General features: G+C 32.5%; 1 protein-coding gene across 3 annotated transcripts in view; it reads left to right on the forward strand.

Annotated features, from left to right (window-relative positions):
• Positions 1-24,578, forward strand: part of LOC127733801 (uncharacterized) — a 120,908-nt gene that overhangs the window by 26,397 nt on the left and 69,933 nt on the right. For all 3 annotated transcript variants that reach the window (XM_052243119.1, XM_052243121.1, XM_052243120.1), the window contains exon 2: positions 18,254-19,012. In XM_052243119.1, coding sequence (XP_052099079.1) covers positions 18,281-19,012 — 732 coding nt within the window. In that variant the 5' untranslated portion in view covers positions 18,254-18,280. The remainder of the gene's footprint in view (positions 1-18,253; positions 19,013-24,578) is intronic.

Below are 24,578 nucleotides of genomic sequence, written 5' to 3' on the forward strand. Positions count from 1 at the left end.
TCAATGTTCATTTTTTGTAGCACTTTGTACAATTTTTCATTCTATAACCTTGCATACCAGCATAAATTTCAATGTAGCTCTTTGAATGTATGAAATTTATGACTAGTTGTTTTCTAGTTTTTCTGCTATTGCAGAGCTTTTTGCTGTCATTTTTGTCTGAACTCTATCACGAACTGTTTTATCTTTGTTGTAATAATTTTTGACACAATGCAGGAGAAGAATGTAAGATTATCTTTGTCTGCAATAGTGGACGAAATAGTACGTCAAGATTTGTTAACTCGTGCAAGATCGTGATTTTCGAGGAAAATATCGAATGTACATAATTTGCATGGTAACATCAATTAACCAGTTCTGATTACGACCAGTTCAACATTTCATTCCATATCAATAATAAATTCGGTATGCAGAAAAAGTTTAGTTATTCTGTCAATCATTTAATTCTGTAATCACTTTTTTTTTACCTTTTTCCAAAGTTTTAAAAAATTTTTTTAAAGCACCCCTTTATTCTCTTTTCTTTATTTTTTGCTCACGTACCTTCTCTTTTTATGGGGTAGGGGCATTATTCTCTATTCTGTAAACCTCATCCACAACCTCATATATCTTGGGTTATTTCAAATAAATATCTGATATTTAAGCGCCTATTAGCGGGGTAGGATGCAGAATACAATAAGAATATCCAGAAGGAGATTTTTGGTGGTCTCTTAAAAGTCGGTAAGTCGGTGCATGAGATTAATATGCTACAATCCAACCAACAAAAAGTGTTACCTTCTAGGAATACAAAAGCTGTAGAATATGTTTTTATATAATTTTATTTTTGCTGTTTGTCTTTTTGTCGTCTCTCTATAGTCATGGTGTATCAACGACAATGCATGCAACTTCTTATTTTTTGTTTAAAAACGCTTCTCTCCGTCATAAATATGCGTGAAATATTTGCCACTATACGTTCAGAAAACAACAATCAATTAATCATGCCATCTTACAAATTAAGTCAGGAGTAATTTTTTCCTTGTGAAGATTGCCAACGTGGAAACGTAAAACAAACCAATTTAAAACTGCTTCCATTTCTTCCATTTTCATTCCATTCCGTAATAGTGTCCATGAAGAAAACGTCCGTCAAATATGTCCGCGTTCGTTTTTTTCTTGACAATTTCCGTTATTGATTTCCCAATTTTTACCGCATCATCATAATATCATAATGATACAACTACTGAACATATAGTTCATTGAACCAAGTATAATACTGATGCTTTTACTGAACATAATGAATAATCTACCGAATATAAAGAAACCGGGACCACTGAAGGTAATACATAATGTACTGCAAATAATATTGAATCTACTGAACATAATGTCGATGGTACTGAACATAATGAAAAATGCACTGAATATAACGTCAGACGTACCGAACATAATTTAAATACCACTGCATATAATAATGAAACTACTGAATATAATAACCAAAGCACCGAACATAATGTCAAAACTATACTGAACATAATGTCAAAACTACTGAACAGAATATGAAAACTACTGAACCTTATATAAATACTACTGAACATAATGCATAAAGCACCGAACATATTAAACAATCAACACCAGAAGACAGTCATGGCGTTCCATATTTTTCTAACTTAATTAAGATAAACAAATACGGCTTAAAGCTCAGACTATTTATCTTTTTGAAATAATCTGAAACTATACAAAAAATTGTCAATATTTTACTGGTATATATATGACCGAAAAGGACATCTTTCCTTTAGAAATTGTATATAAAAGATATTGCAGAGTTCTCAAAATCGTTATTCCCTGTTGGTCCTTGAAGAAAAATCTACTGGTCAAAACCTTCGGACCACCACTTTTCCAGAACCTTGATCGTACAAATGTATATGTATTCAAGGTACAAGTATACAAGGTAATGGCGTTTTCCAGACTGTTTATGACTAAATCCGTTTGTTGTGTATGTAATGATTGACAGAGGCGGATTTTGGGGGCGGGGTGCCCAATCCCCTTTTGTGGGAAAAATTTGGTTGATTATATAGGGAATTACTGAAGCATGATTAGAGCGAGTTTCCTCTTGCCCCACCCCTCTTATGAACATTTCTTGATCCGCCACTGATTGATACTTTAGTCTGGAAGATCATGATTTATATGTTGGTTTCAATTGGCTTCTAACAAGTTTTCAGTTACTACAAATACTCTTATTTCGGTGTTTCACGTTTATCATCTTTAGTTAATGTTAATTAGTTGTTGATGTGTCTCGTACCGATCTTTTGGGTTAATCCAATTGCAACTGACTTTTACACGTTGTTTTTATGTTGTACTATTACACCACTGTCTACGTTTAGGGATGGGTTGAGCGCTCACAGACATGTTGAATCCTGCCACATTATCATGAGCCTGTAGTTTAGTGGTTATTGTTTGTTCATATCTGTCGACTCATATTTGATTTTTTTAGAATAGGTTTGTTATATATCGTTAGGCCGTTAGTTTATTTCGTTTTAATTGTTTCACATTTTTTATGTCGGGGCCTTTTATAACTGATATACTGTATGGGTATTTGTTATTTTTGAAGGCCGCACGGTTGGTTATAATTGCTAACGCTACTTCATTGAACTCCGGTTGATAGTTGCCTAATTGGCAATCATACCACATCTCCTTACTTGTGTTTTGATATTCTATACATGACTTTTAATTTCGCGTCTTGTCTAAACATGTATGAAATATTAGTCGCTGGACGTTAAAAACAAACAAACAACAATCAATCAATTTAAACTCGTGTTAAATAAGGAGAAAATCATTTGATTTTTTTGGGAAAAGGGGGGGGGGGGGGGGGGGGGCAGGAGGATTTTGAATACGAATATGGTGGCCTGGTAAGAGCTGGAAAAAATAAGCATGCTTAGCGACAAGTTAAAAATTTTAAATGAATAAAAAATTCCGCAGAAGATCCTCCTGCCCAATTCCCCTCCTTAGAATATCAAAAGGTCGTACCCTTACTGTTATTATCCGTGTGTTTTTATTATTTATCCAGCTTGTTGTCCTTATAGTGTCCTACTAAGGTTGCCATACCATAAACACGTTTATCACACATCTCATATTTTATCATTTCTGCATCTATAAATCTATTATTGTCATTTAGACTAAGCGACGCGATGTTTGTTATGTGTCTCTGCCGTCTAAACTACATATTAAAAAAGAAGAGGAAGAAGAATGCCAGAAGATCTTCCCAATGCCAAAAAAAAAAAAAAAACAGAAACGGACCTCTTCTGGCTCACTACCTAAGAACAAAAAAACACGCTCCTAGTTGACGTTATAATTTATATACTCAACATGCTCAAAATTGGAATAAAAAAAGTATCAATTTAGATACTTCTCTTCAGACTCTTTATTTTTCCTTAAATCATTTATTTCTTCCAAAGTTTAATTTTATACCTTAACTTAGTCTGAGTTGTCATTATAGATGGTCCGAGTTGTCTTTTTTTGAGACGGTCCGAGTTGTCCCAGAGCGGACTTGTCTTGCACGCAACTAAAATGCCCCAAGTTTGAACACTATATTAAATTTCATGACCACCATACCATACTAACCAAATGAAATGTGAACTACTTTTCGTAACTTTACCTTAAAGAATCCTGGTCCTGAGTAGATTTTGAAGTTGTCGTCAGCAAAAGATTAAAACACCGTTCTATTGCGGGCTTCCGTTGTCGTTGATTTCTATATTTTGTGCAATGTCAATTTCATCATGGAACACTTTCTCCACAATCAGGGGTTCATTAGGGGATAAAAATAAGTTTGATATTTATGTTATTATTATATAATAGTTACGATTTAAAAAGCTATCAATGTATTAATTTAAGTTGCAGTATAAAAACAATATTAGGTCAAAGATATAAACTTTTTTGTATTCGGCACAAAACTGGGGAAGTGCTCAGTAAAACCTCGCCCCCCCCCCCCCCATTTCTCAGCCTCATACAAACATTTTATATTTTTCTGACATTGACCTAATATTGTATGTGTAAAAGAACTTAAACTCAGCTTAACTTAAAGATGACAAAAAGTTTAAGTACTGAAAAATGACTGAAATTTTCAGTACTGAAAAATGACTAAAATATTCAGTACTGTGAAATGACTGAAATTTACAGTACTGTAAAATGACTGAAATTTTCAGTACTGAAAAATGACTAAAATTTTCAGTAATGAAAAATGAATGAAATTTTCAGTACTGAAAAGTGACTGAACTTTTCAGTACTGAAAAGTGACTGAAATTTTCAGTACTGAAAAATGACCGAAATTTTCAGTACTGAAAACAATTTTTTCTCAACATTACTAAAAATGATATATAAATAAATGTACTGATTAGTGATGTTTCCTAAAAGTACTTTTTATATAGCGGCATTTAATGTACTGATTAGCGATGTTTCCTAAAAGTACTGTAAATATAGCGGCATTTAATGTACTGATTATCTATGTTTCCTGAAAGTACTGTTTATATAACGGCATTTAATGTACTGAATAGTTATGATTCCTAAAAGTACTATTTATATAGCGGCATTTAATGTACATGTAAACGTTAGGCAAATTGTTGGTAGTGTATCTACATAGGTTCTGAAGATGATTTTAATTTCTTGATTCATTGATCATGGTTAAGTTTTTTGTTAAGTTTGTGGTAAAAGGCACTTAATCAGAAGCAAATTTCAATATAACTTTACCCCGTATAATGAAATAATCAAAATAAATATTTAATGTATGGTTTGATCTCAGTTTCATAGTTCAGTAATTATGTTATAAGTTGTCATTAGGTCTCTAAGGAGAGGTAGTAATCCAGGCATCTTCATCAAAGTATATGTTAGGATGATAGCTGTTCATAACAAAGGACAAAATTGTGGTTTGATGATTACTTTAGAAGTGTATAAAACTTTCTTATTCACCATCAGCAAAGCTATGTGATTGGGTGCCATGGTCAATAGGCACATCATATTCATATTATAATCTGATTTTAGAATGTTTATTGAAAAAGCATACTAATTGGATCAGTTTTTAATAAGTTTTAAAGGAAAATATTGATTATAGATGGGTTTTTTTTTTCGAAAACAAGATATGAATATGAAAAAGAATTTTAGCAGAGAAATTCTAGTTTAATGTTTAATGACATTAATTAATTAGTGAGGAAAAGAGTTATTGTTGATAGGTCCCTGATAGCTTTGTGACTAATAAATAGGCACCTTTTTTCATGGAAATTATCAAATAATATGATTAATCAGACTATAATAACAGTCCAACTTTTAAGAAGTGTGAACATGTCTGTTTAATGTAGAATATAGTATTTGGATGTAAATAACTGCCAGTTAAATGTAACTAAATAATATGAGGTTATTTTTATTGATATCTTTTTTGTTATTTAGGACTATCAGTCAAACCCAAAGGGCAATGGTGTAAACAACTACAAGGCACCATTCAAATTCAAACAATGAGCAAACTCCAATATATATAATAATCTATGAAAGGCCCTGTGATAATTCATTTTATCCTGGCCTATCTCTCACTTTGCTGGGAATATAGTTATAGTCTTCCTCTGTCCATACGTACTATAACAATACTCAGAGACTGTTTGCCAGAAAGCTTTGTATACTTGGTAGATTAGTCATATTCATATTATCCCCTATCACTCACTCTTCCTCTGTCCATCCGTACTATAACAATACTCAGAGACTATTTGCCAGAAAGCTTTGTATACTTGGTAGATTAGTCATATTCATATTATCCCCTATCACTCACTCTTCCTCTGTCCATCCGTACTATAACAATACTCGGAGACTGTTTGCCAGAAAGCTTTGTATACTTGGTAGATTAGTCATATTCATCTTATCCCCTATCACTCACTCTTCCTCTGTCCATCCGTACTATAACAATACTCGGAGACTATTTGCCAGAAAGCTTTGTATACTTGGTAGATTAGTCATATTCATATTATCCCCTATCACTCACTCTTCCTCAAATGACACTGTAGGCTTTTGTGTGTACAGATGACATTGTAGACTGTATAATTATCAGATTACACTGTAAACTATAGTGTGTACAAATGACATTGTAGACTGTATAATTATCAGATGACACTGTAAACTATAGTGTGTACAAATGACATTGTAGACTGTATAATTATCAGATGACACTGTAAACTATAGTGTGTACAAATGACATTGTAGACTGTATAATTATCAGATGACACTGTAAACTATAGTGTGTACAAATGACATTGTAGACTGTATAGTTATCAGGTGACAGTGTAGACTATAGTGTGTACAAATGACATTGTAGACTGTATAATTATCAGATTACACTGTAAACTATAGTGTGTACAAATGACATTGTAGACTGTATAGTGATCAGGTGACACTGTAAACTATAGTGTGTACAAATGACATTTTAGACTGTATAGTGATCAGGTGACACTGTAAACTATAGTGTGTACATATGACATTGTAGACTGTATAGTGATCAGGTGACACTGTAAACTATAGTGTGTACATATGACATTGTAGACTGTATAGTGATCAGGTGACACTGTAAACTATAGAGTGTACAGATGACATTGTAGACTGTATAATTATCAGATGACACTGTAAACTATAGTGTGTACATATGACATTGTAGACTGTATAGTGATCAGGTGACACTGTAAACTATAGTGTGTACATATGACATTGTAGACTGTATAGTGATCAGGTGACACTATAAACTATAGTGTGTACATATGACATTGTAGACTGTATAGTGATCAGGTGACACTATAAACTATAGTGTGTACAGATGACATTGTAGACTGTATAGTGATCAGGTGACAGTGTAGACTATAGTGTGTACAGATGACATTGTAGACTGTATAATTATCAGATGACACTGTAAACTATAGTGTGTACAAATGACATTCTAGACTGTATAATTATCAGATGACACTGTAAACTATAGTGTGTACAGATGACATTGTAGACTGTATAGTGATCAGGTGACAGTGTAGACTATAGTGTGTACAGATGACATTGTAGACTGTATAATTATCAGATGACACTGTAAACTATAGTGTGTACAAATGACATTGTAGACTGTATAATTATCAGATGACACTGTAAACTATAGAGTGTACAGATGACATTGTAGACTGTATAATTATCAGATGACACTGTAAACTATAGAGTGTACAGATGACATTGTAGACTGTATAATTATCAGATGACACTGTAAACTATAGTGTGTACAAATGACATTCTAGACTGTATAATTATCAGATGACACTGTAAACTATAGAGTGTACAGATGACATTGTAGACTGTATAATTATCAGGTGACACTGTAAACTATAGTGTGTACAGATGACATTGTAGACTGTATAATTATCAGATGACACTGTAAACTATAGAGTGTACAGATGACATTGTAGACTGTATAATTATCAGGTGACACTGTAAACTATAGTGTGTACAGATGACATTGTAGACTGTATAGTGATCAGGTGACAGTGTAGACTTTTATTTGTACAGATCATGACAATGCAGACTATAGTGTGAACAGATGACAATGTAGGCTGCATAGTGATCACATGACACCATAGATTGTAATGTGCAGATGATAAAGTAAAGTGTATAGTCATCACATGACACTGTAGACTATAATGTGCAGATGACAATGTAAACTGCATAGTGATCACATGACACCATAGACTATAATGTTTAGATGACATTGTAAACTGCATAGTGATCACATGACACTATAGACTATTATGTTTAGATGACACTGTAAACTGCATAGTGACCACATGACACCATAGACTATAATGTGCAGATGACTGCAGATAAATGGCATAGTGACCACATGACACCATAGACTAATATGCAGATGACAATGTACACTGCATAGTGATCAGATGACATTGTACACTGCATAATGATCAGATGACACTGTACACTGCATAGTGATCAGATGACATTGAACGCTGCATAGTGATCAGATGACATTGTACACTGCATAGTGATCAGATGACATTATACACTGCATAGTGATCAAATGACATTATACGCTGCATAGCGATCAGATTGCATTGTATGCTGCATAGCAATCAGATGACATTGTTCGCTGCATAGTGATCAGATGACATTGTAAGCTGCATCGCGATCAGATGACATTGTACGCTGCATGGGGATCAGATGACATTGTACGCTGCATAGAGATCAGATGACAGTGTATGCTGCATAGCAATCAGATGACCATTGTACGCTGCATCGCGATCAGATGACATTGTACGCTGCAACGCGATCAGATGACATTGTACGCTGCATAGCGATCAGATGACATTGTACGCTGCATAGTGATCAGATGACATTGTACACTGCATAGCGATCAGATGACATTGTACACTGCATAGTGATCAGATGACATTGTGCACTGCATTGTGATCAGATTACACTGTAGACTATAGTGTGTATAGATGACACTGTAGACTATAGTGTGTATAGATGACACTGTAGACTATAGTGTTATATGTGACACTGTAGACTATAATGGGTATAGATGACAATGTAGAATGCTTTGTGATCAGATTACACAGCAGACTATAGTGTGTACAGATGACAATGTAGACTGCATAGTAATCATGTGATACTTTAGACTATAGTGTGTACAGATGACAATGTAGATTGCATAGTGATCAGATAACACTGTAGACTATAGTGGATACAGATGACAATGTAGACTTTATAGTGACCAAAATGACACTGTAGACTGCATAGTAATCAGATGACACTGTAGAATACAAATTAGACTATTTACTATAGAGTTTACTCTTTACTATGATCAGATAATAATGGCAAAATGTGTATTGAATGCTGTACCAGCCCTAGCAGCACTTTGGCTCTCTGGCTGATATTGATCTCTGAAATTGATAGAACATTTGATGCATATTTTGCCTCAACATATTTTCTCTACATGTACAGATATATCTGTTGTTTTGTATTGTGTCAGGATAGTCTAGAAAACAAAAATGCCACTTGAGAATGAACATTGATCACAAAAGAAATGATGATATAGGTCATATTGATAGGATATATATATATTTAAATTTAAATTTGAATAAAGTGAAATGTACATTTTGATAAATAAAGACATAAATCATCAACGTTGAGCTTAAGATGAGTATAGAAATCCTTTGTGAGTGATATTACAAGACTTCATATAAAGGCCAGACATATGAATGTAGAAGTTAATGGCTAGTTGGCAGTCAGATTAGGATATAGATTTGTCATGAAATACTTTAGAGAGAAATTATTGTATGGTATTAAGTATAAGCTAACATTTAACATATATCATTTGTATGATTATTGTCCTTTTTTGTTATTATAAGTGACAGGGGAATACCTTATGACCTGATCACCAGTAAAATATCACTCACTGTTTTTGTTCGGAAATTATTTTTTTTTAGGTTTACCTTGGAGTTTGGTATTTTTGTCAATACTTTTTTTTTTATAGCTCATTTCTTGTTAAGCTTTGTTTTTTTTATGATTCCCCCACATATCTGTCAATCAGACTTTTCATCTATCACACAATGATATAATAGTGTAACGTCCTTTACCTTTATGACCAGACCCATGCAATATCTTTATTTTTAATACAAGGCTAATTATATAACATATATATAGAATATTTTTATGTGTTCACATTTAATTTTTGTTTTGAGTAGAATCAATATATATCACAAATGAAAAATGATGTAGTTTTCATTGGCAATAATTTCATATGATTGTGTTTAATAAATCTCTAAGTTAATAATGCTAAATTTCAGTGCTGGAGATGAATGTATAAAAAATGTCATAATCAGGCATTCCTTTCTAAATAATTGTGGATTATGGATTCATTAGGTATACTTGTGAAATTGTTATATATCAACTTTAAAAGATTGAATAAGAAGTTTGTATGATTATTGAAATAGCACTTGTAAGTTCATAAATGATTTTCTATTTTAGATAAGATATCAATTTTATATTTTCGTACATAATTAATTCTTTACTATAAAAGTGTTATTGATAAAAAGGTATCTTTAATGTACCATAGTTAAATAAGTTTAATTAAAAGAATAACCCTCCCCTTTTGGGGGAGTTATGTATTTTGATTGGTTAGGTAAGGCAGACCTCCCAACTTTGCCTATTTTGGTAGTATTATCCCCATTTTCATGCCGTATCTAATAATATAACATGAATGATTGTTTGAAGATGGTAGTTTTGGGGTTTGAGAAAAGATATATATCATCAGAGCTTGTCTGCATAAAGATATCTAGTAGTCCCATTAATTGAAATGTATGCCATTCAGCCTTGTCATAGAGAGGTTATAATATCTTAAAAACAGTTTTTACATGATGGAGGACCTTTTCTTAGATTTTAAACAATCTACCTGTTGCCGAAGTATTTATGAGGTCTCTCACTATGATAAAGCCATTTCTCTCTGATAGTATTTACAGTATAGTATCATTTGAGTTAGCCTGTGGATCAAGCCATTTCTCTCTGATAGTATCTACAGTATAGTAGCATTTGAGTTAGCCTGTGGATCAAGCCATTTCTCTCTGATAGTATCTACAGTATAGTAGCATTTGAGTTAGCCTGTGGATCAAGCCATTTCTCTCTGATAGTATCTACAGTATAGTAGCATTTGAGTTAGCCTGTGGATCAAGCCATTTCTCTCTGATAGTATCTACAGTATAGTAGCATTTGAGTTAGCCTGTGGATCAAGTATAATATTTTCATAGTATTGGTTTGTTATTGCTTATAAGTCAGGATAATTGAATGAAATTACAATGCACTCTACCACAACATGTCTCTAAATTGATTTAATTCATGGTGATCTTGTTCTGTTTTTTCCCTATAAGGAATCAACAATGCTCAGACTAATGATATTTCTGGGTATTGAATAACAGCTTAATTTAAAAGCAATGGAAATTTAAAACTTTAACTAGTCTTAAGATAAAAAATTAATCAAGTTTGATTTAATTAAAAGTTTGATCTCAATATTGGTTCCAATAGACAGTGCAAATGTTGATAAGATTTGACTTAGAAATGTATTTATCAACTTTAATCTGATTTTAATTGCAGAAAAAGTCTGCTGCTTAGTACTGTTTCCATTAAACCACAAATTGAAAATGTTAACTTTGTAGAGTATCTCAAAATATTATAAAATTTGAATAAAAGATGAAATATAACAAATTGCACCCCCTCCCCCCCTCCCCCCCCAAAAAAAAAAAACCCAACCAAACTAGGTTAATTGACCCTTTGTTTTAAATGAAATTGATGAAGTGGTCCTTAGATACACTAAACAGAAATAGGAAGGTTTAAATTTTGTATCAAATTTAAGGAAAGTTGCCTAAAAGGTTATCACTTTAAAAGGAAGAAAGCATCAACTGTATTACCTGTCAATGATTTTTAAAGGAATAGAATAGAAGTTTGAAATTGAAATTGTAATTACAACATGATATTTATAAAAGTTAAAACTTGGATAGAATTTTTGTTGTGATGAAGTATTCTTAGTTAAGAATAATCACAATTCTTAATTTCTCTAATCATGATATAGGGTGCTGAAAGTGGTGTTAAACACCAAGAAACAAACATGATGACTGAAGTCTGCTTATATTAATCATTACATAATATTAACACCAAGTTTGATGCAATGAAGGCCATTTCCATTTCCAGTTTTATTTTATTGATGTTTAGATGAATATTTCCAGAGTTATAGGACTTTGTTTGATTCATTTGGTGTGTCATATACTGCACTCATGGCACAGCTGTTGACTCTCATTTTAATGTATTTTTGTGAAATTTGTCTTTTTTTCACATTTTCATCTTTGTCAATATGAATAATAGTTGATGTGATATGTCTGTGATTCAGCAACCAAACAATACTGTATTTCAGTATAACTTCTGTATTTCAGTATAACTGGTGTATTTCAGTATAACTTGCGATCAGATGTTTTTTATGAAAAGAGCCACAAACCATTATTGTTGAACCGAGAAAATTGTTGATATTTAAAGGATTTATTCATTTATAGTTTACAACAGGATTACATCTACATTGCTTGTGTATGATTTACAACCAAACTAAATGTAAAATCATTGTTATGCAAACTAGTGACGTGCTTGCCAAAAAATTAATTGTTTAAATTGCAATTGTAAGAAAAACAAACATACATTTGCTAAAAAGAGAAAGGTGACAAAGATTTTACTTTGAATTGAGAAGGATTACAATTATATAGTGACACAGTTTACAATTAAATTATAATAAGTTTAAATGTCAACCATCTCTCTGTACAAAATCTAATTGTGTAGTCCCAACAGAGATTTAACTGGTTAACCAGAGAACAGCCCTCTATACAATTCCCACAACTTATATATAATAATACACGTTTAAATCTCTGGTTGATATGCCGATTATATATTTATATTGTATATGCTACATGCAGAAAGAAATCAACAAATATCAGTATAATGATTTGTTTCTTGGCTTTAGTTCCAATATTAGAATTTTTTTATATATTAAAAATTAATGCCTATAAACAGACTATGTTTCAAAATCTTTCAGAAAAGAATGTATTTTTTTTTGAAAATTTGGCTTAAGGTGAAATGACCATGTAACATATTTTTTTTTACAGAATTGTCACATAGTGTGACATATACCCTAAGTCTAGAATTGGTTGTATAGTGTACATCAGTTACAGATATCTCACAGTCAATTCTTATGCAGAGACATAGTCTTGTTTTTTGGTTTTTGAATATAATTAGATATGTATAGCTTGACACTCTGCAGTACAAAATAATTAAACATTTGATGATGAATAAACTATAACAGTTAAATGATGTCAGGAATGATAGATATTACAATGTTAATTGTTATTGTGAATTCATGTAAAAATATTCTGCAATTATCTGTTGCTTAAAAATATCTACCATTTTAACTGATGTAAAGATATTCTGCAGACATGGCTTTTGCTTAAAGTATTCCTTATTCTGTCATTCTTTTATTTTAGAAAACCATTAGCATAAAAATAAGTAGATGTGGTATGACTGCCAATGAGACATCAGATTCCAAATGACATAGATTTAACCAACTATAGGTCATTATGTAGCACTCAACAATGAGCAAAACCCATTCTGTATAGTCAGTTATATAAGGCTTGACAAAGGTGTAACAATTCCAACAAGAAAACCAACGACCTGATTTAGGACATAACAAGTTAAAACGAAAAAAATATGACAGATATGCATGTGCAACAGCTATCGACAACCACTGTATTACACCTCCTGACTTGGGACATGCACCAAAAATATTCTGGAATTAAAAATTTATTTTAAATGTTGAAAATAAATTGTAGTTCAAATCTAGCTGTTACATCTGTATATGAAAAAGTTTGAAAGAAATATTTTTTGATGTATTTGTAATAAAAAATTTTTTTTTTTTTCATCTTTGAACGATTCATTCTGCAGTTAAATATAGAAGATACCTGTAATTTGAATCATGATGTAAAAAACAAACAATTTTGAATTAGAATATTGACTGTTTGTTCACTTGAGACATACAATAATTTTCTTAGACTGCTTTATGCTGCTGGTTGACTTATATGGATATATACCTTGTTAACAGAAACAAAGAAAATCATCATGATGAAAAGGTGGTTGTACTAGACTAAAGCATCTTCATTTCTATAAACTGTTACTTTGTTTCTTCTTCAAACTGCATATATTTGACTAAAAGGCAAAGTTTTCTTGGATAAGAAGGAGTTTGTTATGGTCATCTCTAGACAATCTGGAAGTAATCTAATATAAGGAGATATGGTATGATAGCCAATGAGACAACAATCCACCAGAGTATACAGGTGTAAATAACTATAGGTCACTAGGCTGGAAGTCATCTAATATAAGGAAATATGATAGCCAATGAGACAACAATCCATCAGAGTATACAGGTGTAAATAACTATAGGTCAGTAGGCAGCATCAACAATAAGCAAAGTCCATACTGTTTAAACGGCAGTGTTCTGAAAACTGGCGGTCCAATTGGTCCTGATCACCAAAAATCAGGTGGGTCCACCAGTTTTTATACGCCCATTTACGGGTCGTATTATGGTATACCGTTGACCGTCTGTCCGTCCGTCCGTCTGTCAGTCCGTTCGTCTGTCCGTCCGTCGTCAACATGTCAGACATTAATTCAAAAACGCTTTCACCAATATGCATGAAACTTTGGTGAATTGTTTATATCTATTGACATGAGCTCCCTTTCGTTTTTTATAAATTTCAGATTTACCATTTCCGAGTTTTGGGGTTTTATTCATTAAAAAAGGGGGGATTTTCCAGTTTTAGGACAATAACTCAAAAAAAATTTCACCAATTTGCAAGAAACTTTTGTGAATTGTTTATTTCTATCGACATGAGCTCCTTTTTGATTTTTATAAATTTCAGACTATACGTTGCCGATTTATGGGGTTTTATTCATTACAAAAAGGGGGATTTTCCAGTTTTCGGACAATAACTCAAAAATGCTTTCAGCATTTTTTATGAAGCTTTGGTAAATTGTTTATATCTATTTTTGTAAGCTCCCTTTTGATTTTTATAAATTTTCGATTTTACGTTTCCGAGTTATAAGATTTTATTTGTTTATAGTCTGACAACAGATTTACAAAGTATTGCGCAACAGCACAGTGTATTGCACAACAGCAAGAAATCTTTCATATAACTCTAGATTCTACTGACGAGGAAAGGTAACACCAGGCCACCAAAAGCTGAATTTTTAGTTCAGTCTAGGTGGTCGACTGGTCTAGAGCGCTGGATACAGTGCAGGTGGTGTTGTCAATATATCCCAATAGCATGAGTTCAAATCCCTGCGAGGGAAGAGCAGATTTAACATTGTTGTGCTGATATTTAGAGTAATTATGAATATAATATGTGTTTTCAGCCATGTATCACCTTCACTGGTGATCCAATGAATGGATCTGTCGTAGAGTTGTCACTTGTTTAGACATACTTGTATATATATATATATATATATATATTAGACTCGTATATATATATATATATATACAAGTCTAAATTGAAAACAACGTTCAAACCTATGATTGCGTTGGATAAAAACCGCAACTTTTATACGTGTGCATGCAAAACAAATTTCTTGGTAGAGGGGTCTAAATACAGCACAAACAACATTTTCCAAAAGACCAAAAAAGTGAAAAAGTATATTTTAACAAAACGCATTTGACCAGCAGGTCGAACAACTGATGTTCTGTGCTGTATTTAGACCCCTCTACCAAGTCTAAATTATATATATATATATACAACTGTTGTCTATTGTTCAAGACTATGTGTTGACCCCTAATTATCTTTTTTGTTTATTTGTGTTGTTGGGTTGATTTCTCATTGACATGTACCCAACATCTACTTCCATTCAAATTTGCTTTAGAACTATATAGTCTTAGGTTATGCATATACAAATAAATATTGAAAATTCAGAAATTATTTATTATCGCATTTTTGAAGAAGGGACAGTATGCGAGATTATTAATGAGATTTAAGGTAAATCTACATACAGATATTGTTTCAGATGTCAAAATGAGAGTTCTTATTATTGCGATACTCACCCAGTCGCAATATTCGCATTAATAAAAACCTGGCAATAATTTTTGAATTTACATATATTACAGTATAATAAATAAGATATGCTTTCAAATAAGGCATCTAGTTATCAGACACTAATGGGAAGGTGAACTTTACTTTATGGTCCTTCGAATTTCTTCTGTTCTATGATATCAGAGTTGGTATCCAAGCAGATCCTAATGAAATAACAAATCAATTTATTATTACAATAACTTGTCAATATTGACGTTGTATTACTAACTATGTACTTGACAATACATGGAACCTAGACAAACATTCTTACTTCTCTGTAATTATACAGTATTATTTGACTCGAAATTCAATTCTGTTAAACATTGATATTTAAGGAGTTATGTATTTTTCTGGAACAATAGCTCATTTGTGATAAATCTATAAGTTTGTCCACAAAAGTTTGGTTTCATTTCAATGCTGTTACAGTTAGGCAATGAGGGATTCATGTCCTTGCCTATGTAGTTTTCATTCATGCTGAAAAAAAAAAACATATTTAAGTTTCAATTAAAAACTTTAGTATGGTACATTCATATCTTTTAAGATTAGGGGGTAAGATCTGTTATGACTGTTATTGCATAAGACATCCGTGTCATTCCTGAGTTATTTTTTTGGTTATATCGTATTTCCATTACCTTGCATACCTTGGTAGAGATATAGCAAAGGGCTTTGTCTGTCATTTTGTGTCTCACTCTGTTCCTCACTCGTTCTTGTTTACACATTAATATAAGCCAAAAATACATGGTATCTCAATATTTTTTTTTGCAAAAAGGCCACAAAAATATGAAGATCTTGAATGATTCATGGATGGATGAAATTGGACCAACAATTTTGGAGAATATTAACAGAGATTTTGAGAATTAAGTCTTGTTTACAGGTTAATTTTATAAAAAAATTGTCTGATATAAACAAATTTCTTTTAGAAGCCACAAAAATAAATATCTTGAATAAACTTTTGCATGAGGATCAAATTATTGTTACCTTCAATAAATACATGTCTATTCTAGTCCATAATTATGACAGAATCTTCACTGGATAAACCTGAATTCATGTCTTCTGTATATCAGAGTATGCAATGGTTTCATTAATCTTTCAACAGAATTTGATAAAGATATGTTTATATTAGTCAGGGATAATATTTTTAGATATTGTTAACTATATTAGACAGATAATGTTTTTACAAAGTTGGTTGAGAATTTGATATCTGTATCATATGTCAAAAACCAGTATTTCATATTTTTTTACTTTCATTCAATAATCAGTATTACTGTGACTTGACTGTTAGTGTTGCTCTCCACCAATTGCAATTTATTCAAAATTCTGACAAAATTGCAATTTGTTTTATAAAACCTAATTGTTCAACTGGTCAGAAATTTGAACAAACTGCTGTAGAAAACCACAGTCAAGTTGTGAAAGTGCAAGGTGATAAAATAAAGCATACTTACAATCCTATAAGACTTTAATTCCACATCAATGTTATTATGAAAAATCAGTCTAACAGTTTGTATAGAAATTTTATTGTTATTGTCATGCTAGAGGTGATGGGTAGTAATTTTGAATTGCTATAAAAATGTTCAAACTAAGCTTTCATACAATTTTTCTCTCAAAAAGTCTTCTATATTCATAAGAATCAGACATCATTTGAATTAAAACATCTTACATTCAGTAAAATATATGTGAAATTACAATACATTGTTAATAAGTTTCCATGGTAGATAACCTAAAACATTATTCTTTTGAACGTAGAAGACTTTTCGAAAGAAAAATTGATTATCTCCCATGGAAACCTACTAAACACGTATTGTAATTTCACACATATTTTACTGAATATAAAATGTTTTAATTCAAATGATGTCTGATTCTTATGAATATAGAAGACTTTTCGAGAGAAAAATTGTATGAAAGCTTAGTTTGGACATTTATATAGCAATTCAAAATTACTACCCATCACCTTTCGCATGACAATAACAATAAAATTTCTATACAAACTTTTGACTGATTTTTCATTATAACAATGAAGTGGAATTAAAGTCTTGAAGGATTGTAAGTATGCTTTATTTTATCACCTTGCACTTTCATGACTTGACTGTGGATTTCTACAGCAGTTTGTTCAAATTTCTGACCAGTTGAACAGTTTGGTTTTATAAAACAAATTGCAATTTGGTCAGAATTTTGAATAAGTTGCAATAGGATGAGAGCAACACTAACAGTCAAGTCACAGTAATGGCATTCCATTTTATTTTTATTGTTGTTCAATACAATGATTTACAAACAAATTCCTTGAATATAGTTATGTAGATAAGATGTAAATGACATCTCAGTTGTGAAGAGATTTCTTCTTCATTTATTATGCAAAGGACTTGCTACAAAATATTCTCCCAAAGGACCTATGAACAGACTATAATTTCATACTATATTAACATATGTGTTGTTCTAAGTAAACCATTCAATGATAAGATCTCAATGAAATGGAATCAGAAATTTCATGGATGTCTAGTTGTCTGAGTTGGTTCAGTTGGATTATCACTTTGATTAAGATACACTACCTCTACTTATGAAGTTATGTTTTTATCTTTCAGATATGGATAAGAATATAAGCTGACAACATGTCTTATTCAGTGTATTCATACTACAGTAGAGGGCATGTGTTGGAGAACGTGGAAAATGGCACTGAACAATGTGCAAGCTGGTTACTGCTGCCAGCAGAAAACCTCTGGAACGTTGGAATTCGAGCATTTATATATATATTAGCCATATTATATTTGTTTTTAGGTGTTGCAATTTCTTCGGATATTTTTATGGGCAGTATTGAAACAATAACTAGTAAAAAGAGAACTATAGTCACTTGGGATGCTGAAAAGGAAGAAAAACATGAAAGAGAAGTTTTAGTTTGGAATGAAACTGTAGCAAATTTAACTTTGATGGCACTTGGAAGTAGTGCACCAGAAATTTTATTGGCCACCATAGAAATGATTTTTACTTTAGGAGATACAGAACCTGCCGATTCATTAGGTACTTTTACTATCATTGGTAGTGCCTCATTTAATCTTTTCATTATTTCATCAATATGTGTTGTTAGTGTGTCATCTCCAAATATTAAATATATCAAAGAATTTGGTGTGTTCATTGTGACAACAATATGGTCTGTATGGGCTTACGTGTGGATGTTATTAGTTGTTCAGTATATATCACCAGGAGTAATAGAACCGTGGGAAGCATGGGTCACACTGTTATATATGCCTATGTTTGTTTTAAATGCATATGCTCAGGACTGTGGTTGGTGGTGTAAAAAGTGTAAGAAGACCAAAGTAGATATGGAAGAGGAAGAAGAAAATGATGTAAGTATTTGTCACTTTACATTGGATTGTCTCCCCTTTATGAATACAAATACTCATATTGGTACAAAAAACATATTACAGTTCATTTCATAAAATAAAAGGACTAATTATCTCTAGCAGTTTATGGGAAGAGAGATGTTTATCTCTTTATAGGAAATGAACTACACTTTGATTGAATAATCAAAGTACCGGTAAACAGTGTTACACACAATTACATCATTGATTAGGCTAATTGATTTATCTTACCAGAACTATAAAATCTTTATTAATATTTGCACAGTTTAAACCTTTCACTGAAAATTAATGATCAATATTTATTCTTTACTGCCTTTGTAAGCTTTGTATCTGCTATCATGTAAAATTGTATTTATTTTGAAAATAGCAATTCTTTTTTTATACAGAGAAAAAATTTATATCAAGGTTTTGAGTTCTTCTGTATTAATGAATAAAATGAATAAATACAGTACGATTTAAACAAATAGTACTCAAAAAATAGGAATGAAAGACTGTGTAAAAGTAAACACTAAATGATTATAAGAACTACTTTTTATGTTGATTTTACTTATCATCCATTGTTTGGAGGAGGATTTTCCCATAAGTTATTTTTGTTGGTCTAATAAAACTACCAATGATAGTGGTTAAAGCGAGATTATAAAGATACCACACGCAATGTTTATTATATATCCTTTGAATAAAGGCATACATGGTGGGGTTAAAAAGTTACTTGGCTGTCACTTTTGGGCCAGTTGATTTCATTTGTTTATACCATACTTTAAAAGGATGGCGGACGGGTCATCAGGTTTTTTTAAATTGAAAAGAGTGCACAGTATTTTTTCCTTTTCCACTGATTCTAGTAAAGAAAACAAATCTCTGTAGATTTTGTTTAAGTTAACATTTTTCTTTTGAAAGGAAATATTGTAAAATTAATAAAATTGTTCAAGTAATAAATTATAGAGGAGCACTGAGAATCAAGGAATCAATTATTATGGCCCTAATATTCTACATGTTATACATACATGACATATGACTGCTTCATACAGCAAAAATATATTTCATGAATCCTTTTTATACATAGATATAAGAAGATGTGGTATGAATGCCAATGAGACAACTCTCCATCCAAGTCAAAATTTATAAAAGTAAACCATTATAGGTCAAGGTACTGTCTTCAACACAGAGCCTTGGCTCACACCGAACAGTAAGCTATAAAGGGCCCCAAAAATTACTAGTGTAAAATCATTCAAACGGGAAATCACACTTTTTATACCCCTACTCGATGGTCAGGTATTTAGGAATACTCATGCCCATCCGTCCATCACACTTTTTATACTCCTACTCGACAGGTATTTAGGAATATTCATGCCCATCTGTCCATCACGCTTTTTATACTCCTACTCGACAGTCAGGTATTTATGAATACTCATGCCTATCCATTCATCACACTTTTTATACTCCTACTCGATAGTCAGGTATTAGGAATACTCATGCCCATCCCTCCATCACACTTTTTATACACCTACTCGATAGTCAGGTATTTAGAAATAATCATGCCCATCTGTCCATCACACTTTTAATACCCTTACTTGATAGTCAGGTATTTAGGAATACTCATGCCCATCTGTCCATCACACTTTTTATACCCCTACTCGACAGTCAGGTATTTAGGAATACTCATGCCCATCTGTCTATCACACTTTTTATACTCCTACTCGACAGTCAGGTATTTAGGAATACTCGTGCCCATCCGTCCATCACACTTTTTATACCCCTTCTCGACAGTCAGGTATTGAGGAATACTCATGCCCATCCGTCCATCACACTTTTTATACCCCTATTCGATAGTCAGGTATTTAGAAATACTCATGCCCATCCGTCCATCACACTTTTTTTACCCCTACTCGATTGTTAGATATTTAGGAATACTCATGCCCATCTGTCCAGCACACTTTTTATACACCTACTCGACAGTCAGGTATTTAGGAATACTCATGCCCATCCGTCCATCACACTTTTTATACCCCTACTTGATAGTTAGATATTTGGGAATACTCATGCCCATCTGTCCATCACACTTTTTATACACCTACTTGACAGTCAGGTATTTAGGAATACTCATGCCTATCCATTCATCACACTTTTTATACTCCTACTCGATAGTCAGGTATTTAGGAATACTCATGCTCATCTGTCCATTACACTTTTTATACACCTACTTGATAGTCAGGTATTTAGAAATACTCATGCCCATCTGTCCATCACACTTTTTATACCCTTACTTGATAGTCAGGTATTTAGGAATACTCATGCCCATCTGTCCATCACACTTTTTATACACTTCCTGAATAGTCAGGTATTTAGGAATACTCATGCCCATCTGTCCATCACACTTTTTATACCCCTACTCGACAGTCAGGTATTTAGGAAAGACTCATGCCCATCCGTCTATCACACTTTTTATACTCCTACTCGACAGTCAGGTATTTAGGAATACTCATGCCCATCCGTATATCACACTTTTTATACCCCTACTCGACAGTCAGGTATTTAGGAATACTCATGCCCATCCGTCCATCACACTTTTTATACCCCTACTCAATAGTCAGGTATTGAGGAATACTCATGTCCATCGCACTTTTTATACCCTTACTTGATAGTCAGATATTTAGGAATACTCATGCCCATCTGTCCATCATACATTTGGTTTGGTTTCCAGTTTATCATGTTGATACTGATAGATTGAGAACTGCTTTTTTTATTAAATTAATCAAAATTTTAATGGAATGTGTTGAACCACTAACTCAAAAATTGTTGGTTCCAGCGAATATATGGATAAACCCTTTTTGAAATAGTTACATTCCATATTCACCATTTTCACTGTTATGGTTTCTGACTTATGGTTCTTGATAGTTTGAAAAATTCTAAATTTATTAGTTTCCAGATAATAAATGGAGAACTGCTTTTTTGAAAATGATTTATTTTGGACCACTAAAGGCAGGTTAAATTTCAATTTAAAAAAATTCCAAACTCCATACCAAAGCTTCAGATAAAAAACAAGGGAGTTAAAAACTACATTTGTAACTAAAAATATAAACACTTTCAAAGCAGTAAGACCATCTGGTATCTCTACACATTACAGTAAAACTTTGCAGTGGAACTCTCCTCTTGCATAACCCAAGATATTTCAGAAATCAGTAGTTACTAGCATTTTTGCTATTATTGTATGCATTGTGATAATATTTTCCTTCAGTTTTATATGTTAAGCGCTTAGAGTATTATGTTTATTAGATAGGCGCTATATAAAAGCTATGTAATAAATAAATAAATAAATAATTACTGTCACTCTACCCAAAGACTGCTAAAGCGCAAACTTTGCCCCAGTTTATAAGAAGGGAGATGTATATGCAGCTTATAAATACAGACCTGCATCCTTAACTTGTGTTTTGGGTAAAACATTGGAGAACATCATTTGCAAACACATGTCGAAACATCTGGAAAAATGTATAATTTCAAAGGCTAATGTATCAGCCACTGAATACAAGGGAAGATGATCATATCAACAGCATCGGGGAAAAAACATTCAAAATGTGATCTATAGTTGCTAACTCCATTTGGTCTCTGGTGGAAAGTTGTCTCATTGGAAATCACACCACAGTTCTTTATTTTATATGGTCATGATGGTAAGGCAATATTTGACTTTTGGAAAGCTTTTGACACAACGTGTCATGATTAATTACTAATATCGAGATGGATAGAAACATCAACATTTCGCTTTCAAACTTCCTCATATGTCAATCAATGAGAGTAGTACATTTGTAGAAGAAGGAGAACATTCTATAGATGTACATGTTGACCTTGGGGTTCTACAAGTCACTGTGTTGGACCTTGATATGCCATATAAATTGTGATTGTTCACTGTATTGACAAAAACAGTCCCTGTAAGACTACCAAGCTTTACAAAAAGACATAACCATGATAACAAAACTGGAATATTGTCAAAACAGTGAGGAATGAAACTCAATGCAAAGAAATGCTACATAATGAGCATAGAATAGAAGTCAATGATAAATATAAGCCATTTCTACCAACTAGACACTCAAATTTTGGAGCATGTCAAAACAAACCTGTACTTGGAACAAATCATCTTTGAATACATAACATATCACAGCCGCATCAACAAAATAGCCAGTAAAGCTATAGTTGTACTGAAGAATTCTTTGGAGAAACCTGGCCAAATGCCATGAAGAGAGCAAAAACTGGCATACATATCCATAGTGAGGAAGTTTTGGAATTTGGAGTTGAAATCTGGAATCCTTTAAACACATCCAAAGATGTTGAAAAAAATATAGGGCATTTAAAATTGTGCAGCTAGATTTATCTTACATGACTACAAATCTGGAGAGCAGGATGTGCCACTAACATACTTTCATGAGCAACATGATAGGTGCCAGGTGAGGAGAGAGATCTGCTTCCCCTTCCACAGTTCCGGAGCACATGAGATCACCTCTGGTTTTGGTGGGGTTACTGTTGCTCAGTCTTTAGTTTTCTATGTTGTGTTTTGGTGGGGTTACTGTTGCTCAGTCTTTAGTTTTCTATGTTGTGTTTTGGTGGGGTTACTGTTGCTCAGATTTTAGTTTTCTATGTTGTGTTTTGGTGGGGTTACTGTTGCTCAGATTTTAGTTTTCTATGTTGTGTTTTGGTGGGGTTACTGTTGCTCAGATTTTAGTTTTCTATGTTGTGTTTTGGTGGGGTTACTGTTGCTCAGTCTTTAGTTTTCTATGTTGTGTTTTGGTGGGGTTACTGTTGCTCAGATTTTAGTTTTCTATGTTGTGTTTTGGTGGGGTTACTGTTGCTCAGATTTTAGTTTTCTATGTTGTGTTTTGGTGGGGTTACTGTTGCTCAGATTTTAGTTTTCTATGTTGTGATTTGTATACTGCTGTTTGTCTTTTACTAGTTTTGGTGGTTTTCCTTTTTTTGCCATGGCATTTTCAGTTTATTTTGACTTATGAGGTTGATTATCCCTTTTGTATCTTTGGCCTCATATTTGGAATTTAATTGACAAAATATACAAGAATGAAGGAGACAACAATGCCTTGTCATGTTTTGCAAAGGGGTTGAGGTACTCATCAGATGCCAGCTTTATCACAGTGTGACATCAAACCAGTCAGATAAAAGACAAATTCAAGGAAGCCGAAAACTTTGGTGATTATATAAGCACTTAAATTGTTCAAGGACAGGAAACCAAAAACTCAAAATCACATATAAAACTATACAACTAACACACACAAAGAAAAACTCTGACATTGCTTCCATTTTTACTTTAAAATTAAGAAACTTCAACAAAAATTAAAAAAGATAAAGACCAGATGGTAAGAAACTACAGTTATGATTCTCTTAATTTAAAGTTGATTGTTGATTACCCTCTCCACCTTCAAACATGGTGGCCATGCAATTCCTAAAATAGGAAATATGAAAAAGATAAGAAACTATTACCAAATTATTGTTAAAAGATACATATATGGCATTACTGGTATGCTCTTTTAGAATTATTGTTAATGACAAATCCAAC

Source organism: Mytilus californianus, unplaced genomic scaffold, assembly GCF_021869535.1.
Source record: "Mytilus californianus isolate M0D057914Y unplaced genomic scaffold, xbMytCali1.0.p SCAF_3, whole genome shotgun sequence".
In the NCBI taxonomy this organism is placed as follows: Eukaryota; Metazoa; Mollusca; class Bivalvia; order Mytilida; family Mytilidae; genus Mytilus; species Mytilus californianus.